General features: G+C 52.8%; 1 protein-coding gene across 1 annotated transcript in view; it reads left to right on the top strand.

Annotated features, from left to right (window-relative positions):
* Col18a1 (collagen type XVIII alpha 1 chain) overlaps nucleotides 1-18283 on the top strand; it is a 53354-nt gene that overhangs the window by 31308 nt on the left and 3763 nt on the right. The window contains exons 8-29 of the mRNA XM_036167169.1: nucleotides 2552-2614; nucleotides 3456-3482; nucleotides 4474-4509; nucleotides 4658-4729; nucleotides 4970-5005; nucleotides 5265-5354; nucleotides 6393-6422; nucleotides 6524-6550; nucleotides 6889-6951; nucleotides 7227-7301; nucleotides 8171-8197; nucleotides 8407-8460; nucleotides 8810-8884; nucleotides 10157-10225; nucleotides 10875-10917; nucleotides 11429-11491; nucleotides 14482-14525; nucleotides 14872-15000; nucleotides 15483-15627; nucleotides 15714-15787; nucleotides 16069-16200; nucleotides 17310-17342. Of these exons, the coding sequence (XP_036023062.1) occupies nucleotides 2552-2614; nucleotides 3456-3482; nucleotides 4474-4509; nucleotides 4658-4729; nucleotides 4970-5005; nucleotides 5265-5354; nucleotides 6393-6422; nucleotides 6524-6550; nucleotides 6889-6951; nucleotides 7227-7301; nucleotides 8171-8197; nucleotides 8407-8460; nucleotides 8810-8884; nucleotides 10157-10225; nucleotides 10875-10917; nucleotides 11429-11491; nucleotides 14482-14525; nucleotides 14872-15000; nucleotides 15483-15627; nucleotides 15714-15787; nucleotides 16069-16200; nucleotides 17310-17342 (1407 nt within the window). The remainder of the gene's footprint in view (nucleotides 1-2551; nucleotides 2615-3455; nucleotides 3483-4473; nucleotides 4510-4657; nucleotides 4730-4969; nucleotides 5006-5264; nucleotides 5355-6392; nucleotides 6423-6523; nucleotides 6551-6888; nucleotides 6952-7226; nucleotides 7302-8170; nucleotides 8198-8406; nucleotides 8461-8809; nucleotides 8885-10156; nucleotides 10226-10874; nucleotides 10918-11428; nucleotides 11492-14481; nucleotides 14526-14871; nucleotides 15001-15482; nucleotides 15628-15713; nucleotides 15788-16068; nucleotides 16201-17309; nucleotides 17343-18283) is intronic.

Below are 18283 nucleotides of genomic sequence, written 5' to 3'. Positions count from 1 at the left end.
GGCGCATGTTCTCCGCCACCATGCTCTCCCTCACGGTCACAGACTCTCTCCTTTCCAACTGAAAAGCCAAAATAAACACTAGCCTTCCTTTCTTTAGTGGTTTCTGGTCAGATATTTGGAAGAGAAAGTAAGACCCTGGGGCCCTGGAAGCAGGTGCTCAGGCGGAGTCTCTGACTCATGCTGGCCCCCAGCCTAGCCCGATGTTACCAGGGAATCTCCCTTTTGTCAACAAGACTAAGACGCAAACTCATTCAATGGCTTTCAAGATTCGGCAGTTTCTGGGCCAAGCCAAGGGAGGCCATGAGGATCAGAGGCACCCGATAATATACAGGGCCCGCACCTCACACTTCCTGTTTAGATCACTGGTTCTTCTGCAGGCTCCCAGGTGTCTGTCTGAGGGCACCTTGAAAGCTTTCCAACAGGATATACTAGAGTTCACACACACACTTCTCCTGTGTTTACATTTTTTACTTTGATTGTACTCTATTACGTTAATTTCAGTTTACTAAGTAGAGACCGCACTTCCTCAATTCCAAAGTGACTTTTTTGGTTTTTTCAGACGGGGTTTCTCTGTGCAGCTTTTGGAGCCTGTCCTGGGCTCGCTCTGTAGACCAGGCTGGCCTCGAACTCACTGAGATCCGCCTGCCTCTGTCTCCCGAGTGCTGGGATTAAAGGTGTGCACCACCACCCAGCCAAAGTGGCTTTCTTTTCTTTTCCTTTCTTTTTTTTTTAAGATTTATTTATTTATTATGTATACAGTGTTCTGCTTGCATGTATGCCTGTACACCAGAAGAGAGCACCAGGTCTCATTATAGACAGTTGTGAGCTATCTACCATGTGGTTGCTGGGAATTGAACTCAAGGCCTCTGGAAGAGCAGCCAGTGCTCTTAATCTCTGAGCCATCTCTCCAGCCCCAAAGCGGCCTTCTAACACACCTATCACAGCTGGGTCTGAGTGGAGGAGGGCAGATTTCTATATGGCCCGATGGGAAATGCCTCCCTCTGGTTTTTCAGTCTGCCAGTGAGAACAATACACATCAACACTAGGAGAAGGGTGTGACTGTCCTACCAAAACTTGACATGGAGACACTGAAATCTGAATTTCATGCCAATTTTCACACATCACAAAATAACGTTTTGATTATCCCAGCCATTTGAAAATGTAGCCATCACGCCAGCTTGCGAAAGCCTTTGTGGGAACAGGTGATGGCTGGTCCATGCTGTGCTGACAGGTCTGGTGTCCTGTTTACTCCAGGGAATGTCCCGAATTCAGATGTTTTCATCAGCTGCTACTCAATCCACCTCCCTGCCCCCCACAAGGGACATTTGACAACTAAAAGTCCCACCTCCACCCCCAGCTGGGTCCTGGCCTGAGGTCCTCCTCACCTCTTCTCACCTCAAAACTCACTCCAGTCTGGCTTCTCTGGGAAATATTCCTTGACACCACATATGAGGTCAAAACCACTGGGGATAGGTCTGCCCCAGACCCCATGTTCCACAACTCTTTGCAGTGTTGAGGATAGCAAAGTCTGTGTGTGCACACATGTGTCACACACGTGCACACTCATGTATATGCACAGCTTGGCTTGCTTATGATAGGTGAATGAGAAGCTAGATGATTACAGCAGGGGAGAGGGAGACAGGCTTCAGGAGAGCCATGTACCCCACAAACACTCCACCTTGGTCATTTCCAGCTAGAGCAAGGCTTTCCCTGGCCATGAGCAGGCACGCACACAAGGGGTAATTTCACAGAAGGCAGGTACATACTTGGGAATCACACCTGCAGCCTCCCAGCAGGCCCACACTGAGGGTGGTTTGGCTTCAAGTCCTTAGATAACTGCAATCCTCACAGTTATCTCAGAAACAGTATGGGTGGTGGCGGGCCACATTCACCCCACCTGACTGTGGTACATTCCAGAAGATCTATGGCAGGAGTCACCAGCAGGCAAGATGCCGATCTGTCCCCCACCAGCCAAGATATATGGCAATGCCCATTATCCACAACCATGCCCCTCCATTCCCACACTGACTCACACCTAGCTCCACAGGCAGGTGCACTACCTCTCCAGAGGGTCTCAGGTGCAGCCCAGGGGCCAGCACTGGACGCAGCATCAGGGTGACATCTAGTGACACCTCAGGGAGATGACAACTAGGACAGACCTCACATGTCCAGGGGAGCACAGACATCACTGGTGTCTACTGAGTAATCCCCAGGCATGTAAGAGGGAGGTGGTGATGTAACTCAACAGCAGCAGACTGAGAGCCTGTTCTCAGTGACCAATGTCGGGCTATATATGAGGACCACCATCTCCCAGATGCTGCCCTCAGTAGCTGGGATACACAGGCCATCAGTGACGCCTGACTCTAGCATCCCTTGTTTAGCATCCCTGTACAGGCCCTTTTACATGCTCTCTACCCTCACACACACACACACACACACACGACCCAAGCTCTGTCAATCATCCACTTTACTTTCCCCCCCAGCTCCACTTTCCTGGCCTCAGGGAAAGCTCCTTCTTAGAGACTAAGCATCCCTTTTATGTTCCCTTCAGGATGATATGGAAGGCTCTGGGATACCCTTCTGGTCAACAGCCCGAAGCTCTGATGGGCTACAGGTACTGCCCATGAGCTGGGGTAGGAGGAGGGTCCCAGATCAGTGGTGTCATTGGGACAGCCTCATATAGGGCAAGGAGCCCTCAGCAGTGGGGATGTGGGCCATAGTACCCTCCACCCCAGAAAGACCTGATCACAATGTCCTGGGGATTGGGGGTGGTGACAGGTAGATAGGTCCTTCCCTATTTGAGTCCTTCCATGGATACAACTTCCAGAAGTGACAGATATTTGGCCAGAGTAGACTGGAGTTAAGGGGCATTTGGGGGAGTCCCCCACCTTTCCCTGTTGACCGGTGTATAGTTTGGATTAGATCAACAAAGAAGAGCTGAGGTCCCAAAGTCCCCAAATGGTGGTGTATCAAGGCACATGTGTGCAGGCATGCACAAACTATGGCCCTGCCCAGGATACCCACTTTCCCTGAGACTACCACCCTTCCCTGAGGAGTAGCAGTATACTCCAGCTTTGGCCTTGGAGGACACCAGGCTAACCTCTAGTCTCTGAGGCCACCACTGGCAGATGCTACTGTGATAGTAGTTAAAAATTACTGTTATTTTTGTTGTTATTCTTTGAAATTTTTCAGTATATAGTTTTATTTGAAAACAATTTCAAATGTAGACAGGTTGTAAGGACAGCAGAAAGAACTCCCATTTGGCTTTCAACTGGATGATGCTCCGTTAAAGTTCAATTTCCCCTGTTGATAGCTTTTACAGGAGAAGGCTCTGCTCAGAGCTTGTATCGTGACAGGCTCAGGCCTCAGTTTTTGTTTTCACTGGAGCCATGAGGTTTGGAAAGGGTTAATCAATGTGGATCCGGGTCACTAACACTTGTTTCCTTGACTCCCAGGGACCTCCAGGGTTGCCAGGACTCAAGGTGAGTGAGTGAGGTGTTTTTTGGAGACCTGCCTAGCAAGCTAATACTTTGTGAGTTCAGCATGGAAGTTTGCAAAATACAGCAGGTGGCCTCATGGAAAAATAGCCACATGCTTTTTCCCATGCACTGAGCATTAGTGGGGTCATGCCCTATCTTTCCGAAGCCCCAGGAATTGAGATTCCTAGCTTCACACATCTGAAGCATGCCAAAATTTTGACAAGGAGCCCAGAACCACCCTCTATGGTCTCAGCTTCAGGGACCAGTAGGCTGGTGTCCCCTGGAGGATCTGAGCGTTTTGCTCTCAGCTTCCCATGTCATCCTTGGGGACACCAGCCCACAGACTTGGCCACATAGCTCCTACCTTCCCTCATGCTTGAATCAGGCCCCTCAGGGTGGAGGCGAGGGTGGGGAACACCAGAATAATCCCCACCAGGGCGTCCTGACTTTCTAACTGGCCTCTGCTGTCCCCCTGGTCTCCCTAGAATGTTTTCTGTGACTTACAAAGCACTCAATGGACATTTCAAAGCGCTGGATTTTCAGATGGGCCTGTATTGGACTTTTTTCCTTTTTTAAAGACAGGGTTTCTCTGTGTAGCCCTGGCTGTCCTGGAGCTCAACTCAATCTGTAGACCAGGCTAGCCTTGAACTCAGAGATCCACCTGTCTCTGCTGGGATTAAGGGTGGACTTTTTTTTTTTTTTTTAAATATGTTAAGGAGTCACTTCAGAGAACTTGTTTCTTATAGTGGAGATGGTGGGACCTGCTACCAGCTTTTACAATATACAGAACTGTCCAATGCCCCATGATGCTAGGATATAGTTTGTACCTTCTATCAGTGTGGTCCTCTACTTTGTCATCTAGGGTTCTAGGACCCTTGGGAGGGCCCCAGTGCTAGGGCCAGGACACCCTGGGTAATTAACAGAGGAGCATGTAGCTTGGTTCAGGGGTGGGCCAGCCGACACCCCAAGCTCACAGAGCCCTTTGTCCACTTAGGGAGATCCTGGAGTGACAGGGCTGCCTGGAACCAAGGTAGGTACTTCACCCAGGGCTGGGTATATTGTCCACTGGGGATGGAGACCTAGGTTATGGTCGGGCCCGTGGTTGCTGTGGCCTCCTCTCCACAGTCTCTGCTGCCTTGCTGCAGGCTGACTCTGGTCCTTCCATTTGTCTGTCTCAGGGAGAAGTCGGGGCAGATGGAGCCCAGGGCATCCCTGGCCTCCCAGGAAGAGAAGGTGCAGCTGGGCCCCCGGTGAGTGAGAGGGGAGAGGTAGCCCTTGAGGTATCCTGGACATCTGTGTCCCCCACCTGCTACACCATGCCCCGTGGAGCCAAATGCAAGTCTGGTCAGGGTTTTGGGTGCCTATCTCTATTCTCCAAGGTTCTAGGAAACACAGAATCCCTGTCTACATTGGAAGCCAGGCCCAGGTAGGCTGGTCCCTGAAGGGACTCTGGTTCTATCTACAATGACCCATTTCCTCTGTCTCTACAGGGGCCAAAAGGAGAGAAAGGGAACCAGGGAGAAAAGGTGAGTGTCTCTCTGTAGCCGTAGGTACCCAGTGGCCAAAGAGTTGAGCTGTCTAAGCCTCAGGGAAAGCAATCCCATCATGCCTCAGGCCCAAACCGCCTGGCCACCCATGTAACCTCAGAGAGTTGAGCAGAGACCCTTAGGTCAGCAGGAGTAGCTCTCAGCTACCATCTACAAACCTAGTACCTGGGCTATGGATAGGCTCTGGGGTCCTGGCCAGAGGAACTAGAATCATTACCTCTTTGCCATTCTCTTCCAGGGAAACCCAGGAAAAGATGGAGTGGGGCTGCCAGGCCTCCCTGGGCCCCCAGGACCTCCAGGGCCTGTGGTCTATGTGTCAAATGAGGATGTAAGTACACTGTGGCGTGTGGCGGGGCTCATGTCTCAGTCTAGGAATTGCCCATAGTTGGCCTGCCTCGTCAGAATGACATGAGGAGCCATGGCTCCTCAAGAAAAGGCTGTGTTGGCTAGAAGTTCTCTCCTTGCCAAAGCTTCTCGGCCTTCTTGGTTGTAAAGGCCACCACTGTCCTTTCGTGGTGCCTGCCGCAACATACTCCAGTGGCCTAGTCAAGGTCCCTGCCAGCCCCACCACAGAACCCAGGGGCCAAGCTGCTTCCCAAGCTCACTTCTCTGCAGCAAGAAGCCCAGGTCTCGGGATGTCAGATGCAGGGCCCAGGAGAGCTGAGAATGCAGGGGAGAGGCTGCCCTAGACAGAGCTGGAGCATGGCGGGGGTAACAGCTGGGCTCAAGTCCCAGCTGATGTTGTCACCTGTGATCCTGGCTGGTTACTTCCCCTGCTGGAGTCCTGAGACCCTCAGTTCTGAGATGGGGACAGTAGAGTCCTGGGAACGAGGCTGTGGACGGTTACAAGAGTGCCTGGCCCAGGCCGCATGCTTCCAAGACTGGACAGACACCATGGGACTCATAAAAGATGGTAGCATTTTAGTGAGGCCTGGGGGACAGCAGGAGCAAGGGCTCTGGGACCAGGATAGTTCCAAAAGCCACAGCTGGTCATCTTTATTCAGGGGACATTGGTATGGCAGTGAGGCATAGGAAAAGCCCCCAGTGGGTGGGGCTTCCCCATGATGAGCCCGAGCATATACAGCAGAATAAGTGTGTAATAGGACTGTAGAGTGATGCCAGCCCTGGCGATCCATGATGCTAGAGTCTTTCATGGGAAGGGAGACTCCCTGGGAAATGGGCCAGTTGTCACCTGGACACTTGCAGAGAGAGCCCGGGCACACTGCTAAATACAGTTCTCTTCTAAATTCCACTCTGGACTTGCTTTAGTGTGCTTGCGGCTAACATGATGCCAGGTGGCTTTCAACTCAAAGGCAGATTTCTTTTCTTTTCCACTAATTTATATTTCGCCATGGCCTGGGGACAGAGAGCAGTCGTGAGCACATCAGGACCTGAGGTAAGCGCCATCTTGCTTCCACGGAGGGTCCAGGGGAGCTGGGTCAGAACACCCGCGAGAGCAGTGTGGCTGAAAAACTCATGATGCTCTTCTTTCCAAAGGGCAAGCCAGGGTATGCAGGCTTTCCTGTAAGTAGCTTTGCTTCAGAGCTGCATGCTTGCCCAGCAATGCCCTGGCATGAAGGGGCAGGGGTGGGGTGGGGGAGATGGGCTCTGCTCTTGGCACACACAGGACAGTAGTGTGAGCTTTGTTGGGGATAGTCACTGTCCTTGAGGACATGATGCTATCGGGAAGGTAATGGGGCCTGGAGGGTATAGCATGGTGCCCTTGCTATTTATAATTATTCAGGACCCTGAAGGGCTGGCACATAACCAGGGAGCAACCCCAGGGCACAGGATATGGGGGATATGGGGACTAAAGTACACTGGGGTCAGGAACCTTCATTCCTATCTGGTCTTCACTGTAGGGACCTGCTGGACCAAAGGGTGACCTGGGTTCCAAAGGCGAGCAAGGTCTTCCAGGGCCCAAGGTAAGGGGCTGTGGGGTACCATTTGCTCCTTTCTTAGGAACTACCGACCTGCTCCAGCCAAGGTGTGCTATCCTGTCTACCCAGGTGATGGCTCTCGAGGCTGAGTAGGCCCTGAGGATACTGGGATATGCCATCTCTATTACCCTAACTCAGGGGGCTCTGGTCATGACCTCCCTGTGGCCAGGACCCCTTCCTCTGTTTCTGTTTCCGGGGTATCTGAGGTCTTATGGCTGAGCCCTGCCCCTGCCCCTGCCCTTCCTGTCCTGCCATTTCAGGGTGAGAAGGGAGAGCCAGGTGCTATCTTTGGTCCTGATGGCAGAGCCTTGGGCCACGCCCAGAAAGGAGCCAAGGTGAGAACTGTGGTTCCCTATCATTGTGAAGACAGCATGGGTGGGGGCATCCTGACAGAGAGGCAGGATCATGACACACTCAAATCTCTCCTGAATGGGGTTCCCACACCTTCCATATCCTAACTCCCCACCTCCACCCTGCTTTACCTCTTGCAACCATCCTGGGTGAGTCCTCATGGCCCCCAAACTTGCCAACAGCTTACATCATGCCCCTTACTACTGTTGGCTGAGCTCACCTGTAGGAGCTTAGTAATATAGGCCATGGCCCAGGGTGCTCACTCTTCTGCCTGGCCTTTGCCTGCGGGAGATGAAGGGACCCAAGGCCTGCTGGGGCCACCCTATGTGCAGGCATCCATCTACCCTGTGTAACTGAGGTATCGAGACCTCCTCCTTCCTATGGTCCTGAGCCTGCAGGGACCTGAACACAAGCCTGTGCTCAGCTGACCAGGACTTGTTTCTCGGACTGTTTTGGGTTTCTTCCCAGCAGGTCTTCCAAGAAGGTACTGGGGGAAGGGCCTTGGAAAGCCTTGGTTCCTCTGAGGAATGGATTTTCGCTGGCCTACAGTGTTGTTAGGGAGTGAGCTAATGATTCCCCAGGCCCAGAGAACCCTCTGCTCACAGAGGCTGTATAGCTGAGTCAGACCTGGGTGACCTTAGCTGTCCATGGTGTAAGTTGGATCCCACCCTCACAGACACAGAGTGCATCCATCTGTGTCTCAAACCAGACCTGGTGCCTAATGCTGGTGTCCATCCTGGTTTCCTGGCCTTGGTTGCCGACCTAGCGCATCCAGATGGGTACAGGGCCTCTAGGAGGCAGTGGGTGGGGTTAGTCATTTAGCTCCCTGACATACCACTGATTCTCTGTTCAGGGAGAACAAGGCTTTCGAGGACCGCCGGTGAGTAGTGCCCTTCTGTGTTACACTGAGTTCATGGCCTGGAGTTTGCATCAACTGCCACATTGAGTGGGGAGTGGGGTGGAGGCTGGGTGCTCCAGATGACAACAGGCAGTTCCTCAAAAATGGCAGCCCTGGTCCTTTCCTGGGATGGCCCCTCCCCCTTCACTAGGAGGCCCTACCCACTCTTCAACTAATCATTCTCTCTGTAGGGTCCTTATGGGCGACCCGGGCACAAGGGTGAAATTGGCTTCCCTGGACGGCCGGTGAGGATTTGGTGGCCTACAAGTTGAACGTAGTGGGTGGAGAGCACCTGGGGCCTACAGAGGGCTTGGCCTTGGAGAAAATGGACAGCTTTCCCCTCCTGTCCTTCCCCTGGGTACAGCAATCATATCTATGTGGCCAGTGTCTTAATACTTATATGGGCTAAGAGTAACCCCTTATCTGACACCCCGTAGAAGGCCCTGGGTTCAAAAGGGGCTCTGACCTGGGTCCTTCTAGTTAGTCTTCTCCCCTAGCTTCTGGGCAAGAGTGTGAAGGCTAGACCATGGGAAGGATGGGGCTATGTGCAGGCTGTCCAGTGCCCAAGAATCCCTGCTATTCTATTCTGCCCAGGGTCGTCCTGGAACAAATGGATTAAAGGGAGAGAAAGGGGAGCCTGGAGATGCCAGCCTTGGGTTCAGCATGAGGGTAAGTGTCCTGTAATGGTGAATGGGTGGCTTAGAACACCAGGGAACAAGAATGGCTGGGCCAAGGCCCCTCTGGTCATCTAGCAGGTTGTTTTCAGATGGCTGATGGTGTAACTAGACAGGTTGGTCCTGACAGGTACACTTGCATAAATACTGACATGTATATATGGGCATACTCACTACTACCTGTGCACAAACATTCCTATACCCAAGAGAGAGAACCATAGAGCCTTAGAGCATACCTTCTCTGGATCCACCAACACAGCTTCATGACTTTGAAAACACCTGCTGCCTTAGGGACTTGAGGGCTTTTGTCTCATGGCATCTCTTGCCTTTTTTCTACTGAGGGCAGCCACTCAGAGACTCGGGGACTGTCCCCAGGATGACTGCATCCAGCCCATGACTCCGGCCTCCCACCTACTTTGCCCAGAACAGAGATGGGCGTAGAAATCCAGATATAATCCAGATATAAGTACTTCTGAGAGTTCACGCTCCTAATGCTCATTGTTGCTGCTGCTGGCTTCTTGCCTGCCTCCTCCTCTGTGTGCTAATGGCTACTAACACCATGCAAAAATCAAGAGCAAACGGCAGCGTTCACAGAGCTGCTGGACCGGCTCAGTCACACAGGTCAATCCCGTCCATCCCGATGGAAAAGACCGGCTCTTGGATTTCATCCTCAGTTAGGATTTTTAAAATCAGGTTAAATACTGTTTTCCTTGCGGGGAGTATACCCCTTAATCTGAGGTGCCGGCAAGTACATAGTTGCTCACAGTGCCCCCCACCCCCCGCCTCTCCCCCCAGCTGTCCTGGGGAAGGCATGCCATGCAAGGTGCCTGGTCATGCCTATTCCTTTCCTGGGTCCTTGGGGCTCTGCACAGAGGTCCTTCGCAGAAGCAGTGTGTGACCGTCAGAGCTTGGGCCAGGCTGTCTCTTTCTTTGAATACATGAAAATGCAACTTCATTCATTCAAGTCAGAGCCTTCTTGAGTGAGCTAACCCCGAGTTTGCAGCTAGTGATCTCAGGAGAAGCCCAGCTACGTCTACTGAGGTTATTCACAGACTGAAAGGCCCCTGGGCTGGAAACAGGCAGGCCCAGTTAGCAGGCACATGTACCAGAGTCAGCAAGGCATTTTTGATTTTTATGTCATCAAATGCATTCAGCTTTTTGATCTGACTGCTTTTCAGAAGAATTCCAGCCCATGTCTACTGCCCTCACCTATACGACAAGGCTTAGTTGTGACCTTGACTAACCAGAGCTTTCTGTCCCTCCACAGGGAATGCCTGGCCCCCCTGGACCTCCAGGCCCCCCAGGTCCTCCTGGGATGCCCGTTTATGACAGCAATGTAAGTGGCCAGAGCCTCATTCTGTGGAGGCTTCTTTCTCATCTCTGGCTTTGGAATCCTCTTTGAGTATCTCTGAGATGAGTCTGTCGGGTAGGCTGCACCTGGGGGCAGTGGATAAGCAGAGAGTTAACTCTTCGAGTTAACTCTTGGGCTTGAAGACAGCCTCAAACTGGAATGACTCAGGTACCTGACCTAGGTGCTGGAGGTACCCCAGTTTTACTAGACATTGTAAGGGGAAGAGGTGACCTATGGGGGCAGGTCATTGTGACTAGGATTCTTATATAGACCCTGTCCCGCTTCAGAGCTCCTTTTTTTTTTTTTTTTTTTTTAAGATTTATTTATTTATTATGTATACAGTATTCTGCCTGCATATATTCCTGCAGGCCAGAAGAGGGCACCAGATCACATTACAGATGGTTGTGAGCCACCATGTGGTTGCTGGGAATTGAACTCAGGACCTGGAAGAGCAGCCAGTGCTCTTAACCCCTGAGCCATCTCTCCAGCCCCCCAGAGCTCCTTGAAAAGGATTCTGGTTTGGCTCTGGAGAGAGGCCCTGGGATTTCTTGCCTTGGGGACCCCGGTAGTCTTGCTTTCTAGACCGTTGTCCCTCAGCATCCCCCCCACCCGTACCCCTGCTTGTTCTTTGTAGGCGTTTGTAGAGTCTGGCCGACCTGGACTACCAGGACAGCAAGGTGAGAGCTCCAGGGTTCACAGTGTATGCAGAAGTCTGGGCTCTGGCAGGAAGCTGGCAGCAGCATAGTAACCTCAGACTGATTAGGGAAATGGAGTTGTGGGACTTGACCCTCTCTAACTCTGGGTATCTTGTTCCTGAGTCATGTCCTCAACCTTACCCTACGCCCAATATCCTGGCATGGATGTTCAGGGAGTCTAACCAGGGAGGGGCTCTGGTGCTGGGGATATCCACCCAAGATTTCTCAGAGTAGGTGCAAGAACAGCCCCACCTATCTATCAGTAGGGACATAGAGCAGTACACTGCCCACCCCCCCCCCCCCCCCCCCCCGCCACCTCCGCTGCCTTTGCTCCTCATGAGCTCTGGTGCTGACTGTGTCCCCCAGCCCCCTATCCATCTGCAGACTTTCTGGTCTAGGTCCATCCTGTGCACACGATAGTCCTGACTGGGGACTCTAGTGAGAGGGGCCTTGACTTCATTTCCCCTGATAGCCTTGGGGTCTCTTCCTCCAGGTGTGCAGGGGCCTTCAGGACCGAAGGGTGACAAAGGAGAGGTGGGCCCACCTGGGCCTCCAGGTGAGCATGCACTGCAAGGTCCAGGCTGAGGGTCATTGAGTACAGCCAGCCCCAGGGTGGGACAAAAGAGCCTTGGGGTGCTAGACATCCACTACACCATGGTGGCTGCCCAAGCCTCTGGAGGGACAAAGCACAGGATCTAGGGACACTAATCAGTCATCATCTTGGGGCCCAGAGCCTGGGAGGGCTGCGGGGAAGAGCAGCTCAGTGGGATGCCCCCATCACCCCATTTATTGATAGATACCAGTGGGGCTGCTCTTCCCAATGAGCAATGAGTGTTCCCTGCCAGAGCCCATGTTGATCTGACCAACCTCCACCAAGACCACCTGGGAAAGCAGGATAAATGTTGAGAAGCCTCCCGTGAGATGGAGGGAGGACCAGAGGGGAAGAGGGCTGAGACCACTCCCCTTGAACCACAAAAGCATTAGCATTCATGTGCCAGTGGGATCCCTGCTCACTGTCCAGCCCCAGATTCTGCCCACCTACAGCACTAGAATGATAAGGAAGACATGATAAGGAAGACACAGGCACTGGAACAGAGATCCAACTAGATACCCAGGCCTCCTGGGAAGTGGTTACCAGGCTGGGACCAAGACTTAGAGGGTACTATGCCCCAAAGCTAAAAGGAAAGAGAATCATCTCAGAGAGCAGAAGGCTGTCTGGGTAAATCCTAAGACACAAGAGTTCAGACTACTGGGGGATACGATCCTCCCCCCCCACCCCCCCCCCCCCCCCCCCCCCCCCGACAGCAGGGGTAAGCTGGGAAAGGCCATCTCAGCACCTAGCCAGTGGAAGCACAGGAAGAGAGCGGAAGGTCCACAGAGGGAGATCACAGGGATGGTCTACCATGCTTGCCACTGAGAACCAAAGAGAAACAGTGGTTGGGGGCAAAATGGCCCTGAGTTTCCGAAGCTGAAAAAAACATTTGCAGTGCTTCCCATAGTCAAAAGATGCCCAAGAAGACTGTCAGAAGTGAGTCAAGCCAGAAGCCCCTGCGTGTTTCAGAGCATCAGAGGGAGGCTCGTGCGACAGAACTCCACAGCCAGGGTATGACTCCGCACAAAGCAGCGAGCAGCCGGATGTGCAGTGCCAGCCCCCTGGGAGAGACTGAAGCTGTGCCCAGGAAGGCAACAGCTGACCAACACAGCAGGGAGAGTCCAGGCTGCATAGCCACAGGCCCAGACTCTCTGGAGCGCAGGCTCTCTCTGATGTTCAGCTGAGGTCAGGGGTGCAGATGACCTTGAAAGAAAGCCCAAAACAGAAGAATGTGCCGCTGGATGCCTGATGCACAGATAAATGACACAGAAATACAGAGCAGAGCTGGATGCAAATGAAGACAGAGCAGGAGCAGGGACGTGGGAAATAATGGACAAAATAGATTTGAACCCAGGTTGTCAGCAGTTGAACATGGGTGCTTCTGTCGGACGTTGGGATGGGAGTGGATTGGCTGCCCAGAGAGACACAGGGGGACCCCTCCTTTAGGATGAGGGCAGGCTAGACGATCAAGATGGAGGGAACTATCCCAGGAGAAGGGAGCTAGGGATGGCCAGCAAAGTGTGTTTGTGTGCATGCATGCGTGTGTGTGTGTGTGTGTGTGTGTGTGTGTGTGTGTGTGTGTGTCCATGACCAAGTGGATCTTAGGAAACATGACTGGAATTTAAAAAGCACTCATCTCAATCAAAATCAATCTGCCAGAACAATCCGGCAACCAAACTCGTGTGCGTACAATAACAGAACCCCAGGATACAGAAGACAGCTGACAGAAAGTAAGAAAAATGTGCCGTCATCAGAAAAATGTAACCTGGAGACGGAAGGGCTCAGCAGCCGCCGATGCTTGTCACCATCACCTCTGGCCACATGCCAGCCACAGGGACTAGTGCCTGTAGGCCGAAGCCTGTTCTGCAGGTTTAGGGGGTGGGGTCTCGTGAATGTAGCGGAAGTCTGTGGTGAATGAGCACCTGCATTGGAGGAGTGCCCCAGCAGTGGCACTGCTCCAGGCAGTTTGCATGTCAAAGGAGAAGCCAAAGGCCCTGAGGCAGCCTGGGATGGTGATACTGGCAAAGCACCTCAGAAGCCTGAATAGCTGGGTCCTCTAAGTCCCCAGTGGGCTGGGTCAGTGGGACCCACAGACCATGGCCTGGTTCTACAGAGGTCCTAGGACAAGGGCTGGAGCTTGGGTCTTGCTAGTGGCCACTGTCACCTCCAATCCCAGGTAACACACCTGAAAGGCGGCTGGGCTGAGGGTTGGCATGGCTACTCTTGACCATCTCATGGAAGAGCGATGGACCTCCAAGACAGAGTGATTCCACAAGGCAGGGGCTTCTGGGAAGACAGAAACAGGAAAAACTAACCCAAGGTTGCTACCCCTGGAAAAATGGGTTAAGCCCTTTGTTCACAAAAGTACAGCCTTAAATGGAATGTTTCTGTGCCTCCAGCCCAAGGTACTAGAAAGCAAACATCACGTCTGATGAAAACAGGAAGACATTTTAGAGACTGAAATAAATGAAGTTATGTTTTATTTATGTATAAAATATCAAAGATCAAAACAAAATTCCAAAAATCGAATTAATTCTTTGAAGATGCCAAAACATCCCCCCACCTCTGTAAACTGACAACAGGGCTCCTGGGCCTTGCTGACTCTATGCCTGAGGGAACAGGACCAGGCAGCTTGAAGCAAGGAGCCTAGAGAAAGAAGAAGCCAGTTTACACAGATCCCAAGTGCACATTGCCCATGAGGATCTGTAGGGTGACTGTCAGAGTGAGTGAGTTCGTCTCTCCAGACCACTGGATAGACAGTGTAAACATTGACAAATGCAACTGTGGAAAAAAACAAAACAAAACCAACCAAACCATTAACCAGGAGTAAATTTAAGAGCATGTGTGGTCCTTACACAAATCAATGGAGGCAGGTGGGTTAGGGGAGGGGAACAGAAACTGTATGTCAATACTGCCATCTTAGTAGGCTCCCAACCTGCCTTTCTACCCTGCAGGGCAGTTCCCCATCGACTTCTTCAATTTGGGAGCTGAAATGAAGGTGGGTGAGATTGTTGGTCAAGTTGAAGGGAAGTGGATGTCCTGATGGAGTGGCTGGTGTCCAGGCAGGTGTCTTTGTCCCTGGTGACAAGAGTCCACTGACTTTCAGCCAAACCACATTCTTCTGGCTCCACGAGGAACACTGGCCTTGTGGTAGTGGGTAGTGTCCTTCCCTCTAGCTGCTCATTTGTCCCAGGCTGGTGGGGGTGGGGCTGATACAACAGGAAGTGGGAGCCCAGTTGGATCTGGGAGGACAAGCACTAGGGACCAAGGAGGTGCCCATGAGTCACGGGGTCAGTGCCAGCCTATCATCCCCACCTGGCTCACATAACCATTTTCACCTGTAGGGTGACAAAGGAGACCGAGGGGACGCTGGACAGAAAGGAGAGAGGGGAGAACCTGGGGCTGCTGGTGGTGGATTCTTCAGCTCAGGTGTGCCTGGACCACCCGGCCCCCCTGGATACCCTGGGATTCCGGTAAGCCTGAGCCCCAGGCTTCTTGCAGGTTGTCCACACACTGTGGGCCAAGTCAAGGGACACATTACGCCTGGTTGTGTACCCTGAAAGACTCAGACCAAACCCTGCAAGCTCAGCTGCCTAAGACCCTACATTTATTGACTTCTCTGTGGGTGGGCACATGGACCAGGGTGGCCTCATTTGTGCCTTGTGGCCACTCCCCTGCTGCTACCCATCTGCTACTGTCCCTGGCTTTGAGCAGCATTGAGCAGACCCCCAGGGGTGTAGCATCACAGCTGTCATGATAACTCGAGGGAACAGGAGCACTGGAAGGCCTTGGGGCTGTTGCTTTGTCTTGGGACCGCATCTCCAGCAAAAGGGGCCCCATGGTAGGCAGGGCTGTACTGGTCTCAAAGGCTGCTTCCACCTCTGGGGCTCTGAGCAGGTACAGTCCCAGCCTAGGGCATGCAGGGTACAATGGAAGATTTCCTTGTCGTTCCTAGGGTCCAAAGGGAGAGAGCATCCAGGGCCCACCTGGTCCTCCTGGCCCTCAGGGACCTCCTGGCATTGGCTATGAGGGACGTCAGGGCCCCCCAGGACCTCCAGGGCCTCCAGGACCTCCCTCGTTCCCTGGCCCTCATAGGCAGAGTAAGTATGTGGAGAATGGAGAGTGGGCCTGGGTCCCTGGGGGCTACCCATGTGGCCAGGGGTTCCTAGCTTGATCTTTCTTATAGCTGTCAGTGTTCCTGGTCCTCCGGGCCCCCCTGGTCCTCCAGGTCCCCCAGGAGCCATGGGTGCCTCTGCTGGGGTAAGTATCCTGTTGGCCAAGGTCTGAGGATCTGGTATAGGGCTGGGGAGACAGGTAGTATCAGGAAGTCCTCACCATCAGTCCACTGGGTACAGAGACTAGTGTCTGTGGAACCATGGGATCCCCAAGGCACTCACCACTACAACCTCCACTCCTCCCTCTTGGGGACAGCCCAACAAAGAGGGGTGCCTATCCAGGCTCACCCTCTGGCCTCCCAAATCCTGGGAGCTCTGGGTGCTCTGGGCAGTAGGTCCCACACTGGGCTTGGGTTGGGATTCCAGCAGGTGAGGATCTGGGCCACATACCAGACCATGCTGGACAAGGCGCGTGAGGTGCCCGAGGGCTGGCTCATCTTTGTGGCCGAGAGGGAAGAGCTCTACGTACGTGTTAGAAATGGCTTCCGGAAGGTGCAGGTGAGTTCTCGGGGACCCCCCCCCCAACACCCATCCACAAGGATGAAAGGATTTCTGAACTTTAAGGAACAGTAAGTGGGTTCCTCGGTACTTTGAGGGTTAGTGGTAAGCGAATGTTTATTAGTTACTTTGATTGTGGCTGAGTCCAAATACCCAACAGGAAGTAATTCAGGGGAAGACAGGTCACTTCCGGTCCATCATAGGGACAAAGGCGCAGTGGCAGGGATGTCAGGCAACTGGTCACATTGCTTCTGTAGTCAGGAAGCTGCCAGCAGACAGGAAGTGGGGCTGTGACCTACTTCCTCCAGTGAGTCTCACTTAACAGCACTGCCAACGGGGCACCAAATGTTCAGTGTAAGCTCAGGGGTGGGGGTGGGGGAAGGTGAGTTACCCATAGCAGTGCAACATGAGGTAGGATCCTGACACTGGACCTCAGGCGGCTCATGGCCGAGGTTCTTGAGCTATCCTGTCGGGGTGATGTAATGGGATCGAGCATCAGGGCTCATCTTGGCATGATGGCCTCAAGATGCATGCAAGCTATATATGCTTTGGATCCCAGCACTGTACTATATACACACCACTGTGGGGCCGGCCAGATGGCTCAGTGGGTACAGACACGTGCCACACAACCCTGTCCACCTGAGTTTGATTCAGAACCTCCAAAAGGTGGAAGGAAGGAGAGAACCAACTCTGCAAGGTTGTCCTCCGACCTCCACATGCATGTCATGACATGCGCATATAGATATTTTGTGCACACATGTACAATAATAAATACCACTATGATGAACATCCTTAGTACTGGTAGAATGCCTCAAGATGCAGGATAGCTGCTGGGTACCAGCTATTGGGTTCTGGGTCTGTGGGCTTGGCAGGCCTGTCCTACAGTGCCTTCCCGACTACTAGGACTTCTATCTGGCCTGGGAGAGTCTCTGGTGTCCGCAGTAGGTCTAACCGGTGCCCACTGTTCACTTAGTGCCAAAGAGTGGGGGGTAGTCACATCCCTCTTTCTACAGGCCTCTTCCAGAGGGAGGGGCTGTGGGAAGAGGGTGACAGATGAGAGGCTCTGGGCCTGAGGCATGCTGGAGTAACCCCCCACTGTTACCTTTCAGCTGGAGGCCCAGACAATACACCCACATGGGACGGTAAGGACCATTTTGCCTCTGTACAGCTGTGAGAAGTTAGCATGGGTAACAGAGCTCAGGAAGGCCACACTGTTCTTGAAGCCCAGGAACAAAGTGTTTGTGGCTGGAGGTTGATGATGGTTCTGTACAGTGCAAAGAATGATCTACAATAGCTTTATTCTCAGTTCGGAATGAGCGGATTTATTGCGTATACAACACACTGAAGTAAAAGGATAATTAACAGAGGACAGATAAATAAAGCATTATCAAACCAAGGTCATTGATGACTGGAGTGTCAGGGGCGGGGGGGGGTGCTTTAAGGCAGCCAGCTGGAGTTCCCAGGAGAGTCCTGGGGAGGTGACATCACTAAAATAGACACTCACAACATCCAGCACAAACTGGCTAGGGGAACTGACATCAGTGGGAGTTTCCGCTGAGCTGTCTCCCCATGAACTCACGGCTGAGTTTCCCACAGCTGCCCCGCAGGCATGTTCATGCCATGGCATCAACCATGGTCACTTGGTTGGAGATGGTTCACCTTCCAGCTGTCCTCAAGAGCACCATGTTTTACTCTTGGGCTATTTTGGAGCTCTTTGCCCTCCATGCCACACAGTTCGTGGGGCCCTCTGCAGATGAGGGACCTTGGAGGGTACTTTGAGTCAAATATGCTGGGGTGTGAATGGGGTGGGGAGGGGGCAACTCCACTTCTGGAGTCAGCCTCTCAGTGAGTTCAAACAACATGTGACAATTGACTAATACAATGTAGGGTCTTAGCCTGAGCAGCAGCCAGGAGCCCTAAGGAAGTTAGTGAACCCTAAGTGATGAATGAAGACTCTTCCGAGCACAGGAAGGAATGGGGGCCTGAGCAGAGGGCAGTGCCACCCATTCAAGCATCTCGGGCTAGCTCATGCTTGCACCCAAGGCTCAGGGTATAGCTCCCTTCTCAACACCATGGGCCTACC

This window comes from Onychomys torridus, chromosome 18 (genome assembly GCF_903995425.1).
Source record: "Onychomys torridus chromosome 18, mOncTor1.1, whole genome shotgun sequence".
Classification (NCBI taxonomy): domain Eukaryota; kingdom Metazoa; phylum Chordata; class Mammalia; order Rodentia; family Cricetidae; genus Onychomys; species Onychomys torridus.
Note: the sequence above shows the minus strand (reverse complement) of the source record. Positions and strands in the feature narration are given on the sequence as shown.